Source organism: Alligator sinensis, unplaced genomic scaffold (assembly GCF_000455745.1).
Source record: "Alligator sinensis unplaced genomic scaffold, ASM45574v1 scaffold161_1, whole genome shotgun sequence".
In the NCBI taxonomy this organism is placed as follows: Eukaryota; Metazoa; Chordata; order Crocodylia; family Alligatoridae; genus Alligator; species Alligator sinensis.
The window spans coordinates 1,284,176-1,293,449 of NW_005841974.1; the positions used below are offsets into that span (position 1 = coordinate 1,284,176).

At 48.0% G+C, this 9,274-nt stretch overlaps 1 protein-coding gene across 1 annotated transcript in view; it reads right to left on the reverse strand.

Moving 5' to 3' along the window:
* LOC102388676 (G protein-activated inward rectifier potassium channel 1-like) overlaps nucleotides 1-9,273 on the reverse strand; it is a gene marked incomplete at its 5' end in the record, with an annotated part of 44,441 nt that extends 35,168 nt beyond the window's left edge. Inside the window, one exon of the mRNA XM_006020969.3 lies at nucleotides 8,899-9,273. Coding sequence (XP_006021031.1) covers nucleotides 8,899-9,273 — 375 coding nt within the window. The remainder of the gene's footprint in view (nucleotides 1-8,898) is intronic.
* Nucleotide 9,274: the final 1 nt, after the last annotated feature.

Here is a 9,274-nt window from a genome sequence, read left to right on the forward strand (position 1 = left end):
GAGTGGCCAAGGTCTGGAACGGGCTCCCAAGGGAGGTGGTGCTCTCCCCTACCCTGGGGGTCTTCAAGAGGAGGTTAGATAAGCATCTAGCTGGGGTCATCTGAACCCAGCAGTCTTTCCTGCCTATGCAGGGGGTCAGACTCAATGATCTATTGAGGTCCCTTCCGACCCTAGCATCTATGAATCTATGAATCATGTTTCACTGCATATTAAATCATAGAAGCTTTTCTGACCATTTCAGTACAATCAGCCTAGTTATTTTTTTAAAATATAATCACTTATATAAGTTCAAACTCGTATTAAATTACATTTGAAGACGATCCAAGAGAAATACATATGAACAGAACCCTCAGGGTTAATACTGTAATTGTGGCCTCAGCTTGAATGCTTCTAGTGTCCTATCAAAATCAATCAACAGGCCTTGTGGAAGATCCAGATGAGATCTGGATGCCTGCCAAAATTTGTTACCATTATCAGATTCTTCACAAAGGCATGATAACAACCATCCTACACAATGGCACGAAAAAGACCCCTTCACTGTTAGAACTGGAGGCAAGCAAAAGTGTATGATTGCATCAACACTCTTGACCATCTATATTGCAGCTATTCTGCATCTAATTACCGACAGACTTACATCTAGAGTCAGCATCCAGGACATCTCATGGATGGGAATCTCTTTATCATCAACTAGTCACATTCCAAAATCCAAAGCAACTAACACCTTCATTACTAAATATGCTGATGATTGTATTCATAGATTTCATAGACATTAGGGCTGGAAGGGACCTCGGAAGATCATCGAGTCCAGCCCCCCGCCCAAAGGGCAAGAAGTCAGCTGCGGTCATAGGATCCCAGCAAGATAAGCATCCAGTTTCATCTTGAAGATGTTCAATGAAGGCGCTTGAACCACCTCCGGTGGCAGGCTGTTCCAGACCTTGGGGGCTCGGACAGCAAAGAAATTCTTCCTTATGTCCAGCCTGAAATGATCCTGAAGTAGTTTGTGACCATTCGACCTCGTCATCCCTTGGGGCGCTCTGGTGAACAAACGTTCCCCCAGATACTGGTGGTCACCCCTGATAAACTTGTAGGTGGCCATCAGATCACCCCTGAGCCTGAGCTTTTCCAGGCTAAAGAGCCCCAGGCCTCTCAGCCTGTCATCGTAGGGTCTGCTTCCCTGACCTCTGATCATGCGCGTGGCTCTTCTCTGGCTCTCTCAAGCTTCTCCACATCCTTTTTGAATTGTGGAGCCCAAAACTGGACACAGTACTCCAGCTGCGGCCTCACTAAGGCCGAGTACAGGAGGAGAATGACGTCCCGGGATTTGCTTGAGAAGCATCTATGGATGCAAGCCAGCGTTTTGGTCGCTTTACTAGCCGCAGCATCGCATTGCAGGCTCATGTTCATCTTGTGGTCAATGATGACCCCCAAGTCTCTTTCTTCCATAGTGCTAGCCAACATAGCACTGCCGAGCCTATAAGGATGCTGCGAGTTTTTTTTCCCCAAGGTGGAGAGCCTTGCATTTATCGGCGTTGAACACCATCAGATTCTCGTCCGCCCACTTGCTGAGCCTGTCCAGGTCAGCCTGGATCACCCGCCTGTCTTCTGGTGTGGATGCTTTGCCCCAAAGTTTGGTGTCATTGGCGAACTTGGCCAGTCCGCTTCTGACTCCAGTGTCCACATCATTAATGAAGATGTTGAACAGTATGGGTCCAAGGACAGAATCTTGGGGGACCCCACTGGTCACAGGACACCACAATGAGTGACTTCCATCAATTACTACCCTCTGGGTCCGACCCCGGAGCCAATTTTCCAGCCAGTGGATCGTGGAGGACCCAAGGCGACAATTGGCCAGTTTCTCCAAGAGGTGATCATGGGACACCATGTGTGTGTCCACTCAATTAGAGAGCTCCAGGTACTTCCTGATTGCTTTTGTAAAGCTTGGACTCACTGAGTATGTCTACATGAGATGCTTTACTATGCAGTAGACTGATCAATGCACAATAAAAGTGTCACCGTCAACAGGTGCGTATCATTCACTGCACAGTAAATTACTCTACTGTGCAGTTAGCTATTACCTGTTAATACAAGTAGTAAACTAACTGCACAGTATCTACTACAGTATCTACACGTGTAGATGCTGACATGGAGCAAATTTGCTCCCGGTCAGCTCCAACACTAAGGGGCCACTTTATAGCATTAGTAGCATATGTAGATGCACTCACTGTCAACTTCACAAAAACCAGTATACTTTTACCAACCCTCCACCCTCTCAAACCAGCTAGCTGCTCTTCCACATATTAGAAGCAGAAGACAGTCCTTGGAGAATGCTGTGTATTTGCTCTACTTGAGTAGGCATCTTTCCCAAAAAGTAAACATACATGATGGTCTAGAACACCAGATAAAATCTGCCAGGACTGACTTTGAGTGCTTCTGATTATGACAACATCAGGACCCAAGCCAAACTTCTCACCTACCAGGTTGTTGTCACATCCTGTAGTATGGGTATGCCACTTGGATAACACATTGGAAACACCTGAAAGCTTTGGAACATTACCTTGAGTGATGTCTTTGGAGAATCTTCTGTATCAATTGGAAGGACAGAAAAATGAAAGCCGGTGTTCTGTTTCAAGGAAATACCACCAGCACTGAAGCCAAGTTTATACAGATCTAGCAAGAAGCTGGACAGGACATCATAAGGATGCCTGATACCTGGCTCCCAAAATAGATCCTATATGCTCCCAACTCACCAATGGTCACCATTCCAGAGGTGAGCAAGCGGAGAAATTAAAGGTCACTTTGAAAGCCAGTCTGAAGAAATGTGATATTAACATTAATACCTAGGAGACTTAAGCACTAAATCATTCCCAATGATACTACGATGGATGACAAGGCCTCTATCATTTCGAGCATATTCACCTCACAACAGACGTGGATAGACAAGAAAGACCGAAGGAAAGAACCATGATCCAATATCACCAGGATCTACTTCTTCCTCCCAGAATTATTTACCAAATCTGTAACCAAACGTGCAGATCACAGATTGGCCTCCTTGGCCATCTATGGACTCACTGATGACTTCCCTGTTTACTGAAAGACTGTCATCCTTGTATTGAGGGACTGCCATTGAACAAGTGTCCCATACATTTCAGATTTAAAAGCATTATTGAAAAATGTTAACATTAGTTGACATGGCTTTCATAGATGTAGATTAATTTATAGGGTGCCAGACCTGGCAGAACACAGCACTTCACCACTGAGAGGCTCAACAGATCTGAAAACAGTGGCTAATGCACAAACATTTTCTCATACTACAAATTCACTAATCTATCATCTTGTCTCCAGTGACCTATAATAGTGATTGCTGACAAACAGTTTTCTTATGTAAATAAGAGATCTGATGATATGAGAGAAATGATCATTTAACAATTTAAGTATACTACAGAGCTCTAAGAGGAAAGTGTTCATGCAAGAATTCCATGCCCTCTATCCCAAATATCTAAATGCTATGCAATGTGGTATAATGGAATTTTTGAAAGATAGCGTGGCATGACAATGCTTCATCCTACGCTACTACACTACAGTGCACATTTGCTGTCTTGTTCTTTAGGGCATAGTTAGAGCAAGACTCCTCTAGACCTTTTGTTAAATTAATATTGTCATAAGAACACAGTTGCCATGCTGAATCACATTCATATTCCATTTAGTCTAGTCAAGCATTCTATCTCTAACAGTGACTAGCATTAAGTTCTGCACAGGATTTTGCCCATAGTAGGCACTGGTGATTATCTGCCCACATGAAAGTCTCATAATAACCACTCAAAAGTGATTTTCTTTCTTTAACAAATCTTGGTAATTATTAACCTTGTATCCATATACCTATTAAATTGTTCAAATTTTGCTATGTTATTTGTTTCAATGACATTATATGGCAACAAGTTCTACAAGGAAGCTATACAATTCATGAAAAATACTTCCTTTTATATTTAACATTATAAAGTCATCTAAATATTATGATTGATTCTGCATATCAAACCTGCAAAACAAAGTTTCTCCAAAAAACAGCAGGAGGGCATCCTTGAATAGATTAATTTACTACATTATTTCCTTATTCTAAAAACTGAACAACCGTCTATTTATGCATCTTTCTGAACTGATTGTGCTGCAAGATTCTCTCCACCCAGCACTCCAAACAGAATACCTTCTTTTTCAAAAACTCTTGTCAAACATTTTTTCAAAAGCTGTCATGCATGCGGCTTTTATAGCTTTCTGAGGATTTCTATGTTGGTGGTTCTGACTTTTTAAAATTGTCTCTTTGGGTGGTTTTATTCAAGCCCTGGCTTCCTTTATACATGCTAATATTGCCAACACTTCAATTAATTTTGATGATGCCTTCTTTTTTTGCATTCATCCAATAAATTAGAAGTCAGTATTACACTTTGGGTGACTTCTATGTGGTTTAGCACAGGCAATCATGTGTCTTGACACAGAGGATATAGGGTCCTTCCCACCTCAGGTTCATGGAGACAGTTTAGCACGTCTTCATCATGAAGAGTGTCATGGTATGGCTGTACCCTCCCTTCCACCATTGTGGCTGTCTCTGGATAAGCCCAGCAACTTGTGCACCCTTTCTCTGTAGCTGGAGCCACTGTGCCTGCAGGGGACACAGGAAGAAGAAACCCACCCTCTGCCAGCTGAGCCCAGCATTCTGCCAGCAGCTGTTCCCCACAGCCACCTCACTTTCCATGAAGCCCCATGAGGTGAGAGGAGCAGCTCTTGGGTTTTCCCATGTCCAGATCAACTGGGGACAGCAGCAGTGGGCAGGTCCACCTTCCTGTGCCTGCTTCCTGGTGTCATCCACTGACACAAAGGCTTCACCCACAGGCGACACGTAGGGAGGCATGTGCCCCCCCTGAGATTGGTCCTCACTGGCCGGGGAGTGGGGGTGCTGAGAGAAGCTCCCCTGAGACTGGTGGGGGAAGGGCACTTCCAGCTTTGCCGGTGACGCTTCTGGGGTTGGCGATCGGCTGCTGGGGGACCCCCCCCCCCCCAATTGGTCACTGGTGCCCCCCAAGACTCAGGAGGTACCAATCGCCCATGGCTCCAGCCATGCTTCACCTCCATTTCCCTATCATCGGAGGAGCAGCATGCCACATTCCACATTCCCTTTTAGTGAATCCTAGACCCACCTATGTTCATCAGTACACAAAATCAGGTGGGGTCACCAAGGGAGAAAAGCCACCAACTAAGAAAGCTCCCCAATTCTGAGAAGGTCTGTAAGGAGTCCACACTGCTCCCAAAATAGCTCATGACTAGGGATCCTGGTTTTCTCTGTTTAAAAATCCCAAATTCACTGATAAAAAATTCCCAAATTACTTGATTAAAACCCCCAAAATCCTCATTTTTCCGTGATTAAAATGAAAAGCCCCTACACTATATAAAGCTGAACACAATGTTTTGTTGATATATTTATAGTCTTAAAGAAATTTGGAAGCCTACCACTGCCTCAATCATTATAATAAAATCAATTCTAAATACCTCTATATTTTGGCGTTTGAGTTTGGTTTTTTGATCATGGAAAATCAGAGCTCTCTCTACCCCCTTCACTCACCAGGAGGCAGGTCTGGCTGCAGCGGTCCCCCTCCACTGCTCTGTGGTGCTGAGCAGTTCTGATATGCCCTGCCCATGCCACTGCCCCTTGCTCTGGACCCACAGCCCCCTGGCCCCTCAGCTGTGCTAGAGGGGGCCCCCAGCTGCTCCCCGCCCCACCTGGCCTCACAGGATGATGATCTGTGGGGACATAGCAGGGATAGCCTCCAGCGTGAGGGGCATATATCATACCTCACACAGAAGCACAGGCAGTGGCTGGGGCACTATATGCTGCCCCGCACCAGCAGCTGGGGCTGGGGTGCCGCGGGTATGACCAGTGCTGTGCTCCACAGCAATGGCATTAAGCCAAACAGGGCTCTGGCCTGGGCCATTGCAGGGGCAGGAATCTCTAGCCAGGCCCTGCTGGCAACAGCATGGAGCTGGGCTCACTGGCAGCAGCAAGCACTGCCTCAGACCCCCTTGCTCAGACATCTTCCCACAGCACCAACATGCACATGGCACCCCCTACCTCCAATAGCCCTCCCCCTGCTCTTCCCACCCCCAAGCAGCTCCTTGCAGGCTGGAAGGTTGCCAGCCTGCAAAAGAAAACCCATGGTTTCCTGTGTTTATTTCCTTTAAAGGGGAAATCTGCGTTTTTCTCCTTTAAATGAGAAAAATCTGCATTTTTCCACAGTGAAGGGAAAACCTGGATCCATGCTCATGACCAAATGCAGCTGGGAAATTCACTGATGCAATACAGCCCTCCATGGACCCCCTTAATAGGTCTCATATGAAATTCTAACCATAACTTAAAGCTGCTCTCCTGCCGATTTAAATCCCTATGTAAGTGGAGTGCCACTGAATTGAGAAAAAATATGGAGGTGCCTTGAGTCTAAACAATTTGAGAATCACTGTCCTAGTGAAATTAATTCCAGAAGAGCGCATAGTGAAAAGGCAGTGAAGCGCATGCACTACCAACAAGGGGCAGATCCAGGTGGTGCAGCAGTGCAGTCATACCCCTCTTCTGCCATCACTGCTGTCCCTGGGTGACCTGGGCACGGAGGGAACCCCATAGCCACTCCTGCCCCACTCCACCCACTGTTTGCAGCCATGTGGGGGTATCAGGCTTGGCAGTGGACAGCATTGGTAGTGAGTGGGCAGGTTTCTTCTTCCTATACCTCCTCTTTGCCATTCCCCTGTTGTGATCCCTGCTAGTGGGGAATAGGTTTCTCCTCCCAGCACCTGTCTGCCACTGCCGCTGCCACTGGGCTGATACGGGCACACGGGAAGCCCCCCCAGTCACTGTTGCCCTGCTCCAGCCACAGGCTACAGGGAGGAGCTATGCAGGGAGCCCAGTTCAGCTGGGGACAGCAGTGGCAGCATGCGCATTTCTCCTTCCAGTGCCTTCCCCTGGATACATGTGGGCAATAGGAGCTGGCAGGGAATAGTCACTGGAAGGAGGAACCCATGCACTGTCCCCAGCCCATCCCAGCTCCCTGCAAAGCTGCCTCCCACAGCTCCTGGCTGGAGCATGGCAAGAGAGGCTGTGGGACTACCCCGTCCCCAAATCAAGCCAGCTCCTTTATGCACTTGCTCCCTGCAAGGCTTCTCCGTGTTCTCTGCCAGCCGAGGGGCTGCAGGAGCATCCATCCCCGCCCTGCCATAGTCTGGATCTGCCCATGATTACCAGTGAAATGTGAAAGTCAGCAAGCAGGTTTCCAGCTGAAGAAATGTACCTACTGTCATAGCTCAAACCATAAACCAACTGGACATAAACTTCCAGAAAACATTTCCTAACACTCTCCAAATAATTATATTCAGAACCTGAATATATTCATTAATTTGTGTTCAGGTGCAGAGTGCTATAAAATACTACAAATACAGAAATCTGTCTTTATCATGGAACTGCATATTGCTGGACCTTACCAAAAAGGGAGGATTTGTCTAATGAGGAGTGAACGAAGAACTCAGAACATTGCTGAGTCTAGCCTATTGCATTGTTAGAGTCTGGGCAACACAAAACGCCCACTCAAATATCAATTGCTGCCCCTGTTGAACCCTCGGTTCTGACAATCAAAGTAGTTCCAAGGCAATTCACCTCCCTTTTTTTTTTTTTGGATTAAGCTTATTAGAAGTGTCCCTCAAAAGATGATAACTGCTAGATGGAACAGAAAAACCATCTTTAAGATCCTGTTAAATTTACAACAGCTGATGTTCATAAAATAGTGTAGGCTTATCCTTTATTTAGAATCAAAAGGATTCACTCCCTATTAGTGCTGGTTGTTGGGGGTTTAGTGACAGCACAGTCCTAAGTGTGCGCCTCTCTATGAATTTCAGCATCAAAAACTTTTCAAATGGAAAATTCCAATACATTCACCAGCAAAACACTTGCCAGAGACAGCCTCTGCCTGAGTTGTACTTTCACCTTATTTTTGTGCATCAAGAAAATTCCGTTCCTTAGGAAAATAGAACGAGCTATTGAGATATAAGGCAGGCGCAGGAAAATGCTTAAAGGGACGATCAGAACTGAGATCTGGGGAAAAAAAAGTGCCTGAAGCAGGAAGAGGGGTGTAGGCTGTAGCCCTGTTGATCTAAGGCAGTGGTAGGCAACCCCTGGCACGGGTGCCAGAGCAGGGCACTTGAAGACATTTTGCTTGGCATGTGTGCCTCTGGGTGGATGGCGGGGAAGAGGCCGGGGCTACGTGGCCACAACAAGGATCAGGCCCTTCGTCGCTCGCCCGCCATCCACCCTTGGCACGCCAACATCTTACATGTTGAAATTGTGGGTGTGTTGCTGATCCCTGATCTAAGGACACAGGCAGAGGCGGTGAAGCTGATCTTCCTTATTAGACCAAGTTGGTTTACTAAAATCGTTGGCCCGAAGCAGGAAGAGTCTCTGGTGCTTCCTTTGCCACACTCACTTCGACCCCGTTAGAATTGAAACGCACCTCAGTTTCCAGCCACATCCTTATTTCCAAGCAGCTGCTAGTTAAGTAACAGCTCCTCTTTTCCCTGCCACCCCCGCCGATGCCTTCGTCCCCGAAGTGCTGCTCAGCCAGTGTCACGACACCCAGCCGAGGCCGGAGCTGCTGGCTGGTGCGTTTATTTCTAGCCAGGGAGGGAAGAGGAGAAGCAAGCAGCCTCCCTGGCCCCGGGGGCAAGCGGCGGGGTGTCCGCGGGGAGCAGGGCGCCGGGACCGGCCGGCAGGAGTCGCCCCTTTCCCTTCCCTTCCCTCCCGCTCCCCCCAGCTCTGCAGCAGGTCACAGCGGCCCGGGGAGAGGCAGAGCACGGCCGTGCCCCGCCGCCCCTCACCTTGATGAGCTTGCAGCGGATCTGGGCGGACACCATGTGGCTGTTGCGCAGGTTGCCCACGCGGAACATGAGGCAGAGCTTGCCGTCCCGCCGCGAGATGACGGCGGCGCGGCTGAACACGAGCGTCTCGGCCCGCTTCTTGGGCTGGGACATCTTGATGAACATGCAGCCGATGAGGAAGGCGTCCACGATGGAGCCGAGCAGCGACTGGAAGAGGAAGAGCACGATGCCCTCGGGGCAGCGCTCGGTGATGTAGCGGTGCCCGTAGCCGATGGTGGCCTCGGTCTCGATGAAGAAGAGGAAGGCGGACGGGAAGTTGTACACGTTGGCCACGCAGGGGCTGTAGCTCGCGTCGTGCGCGCGGTGCAGGTCGCCG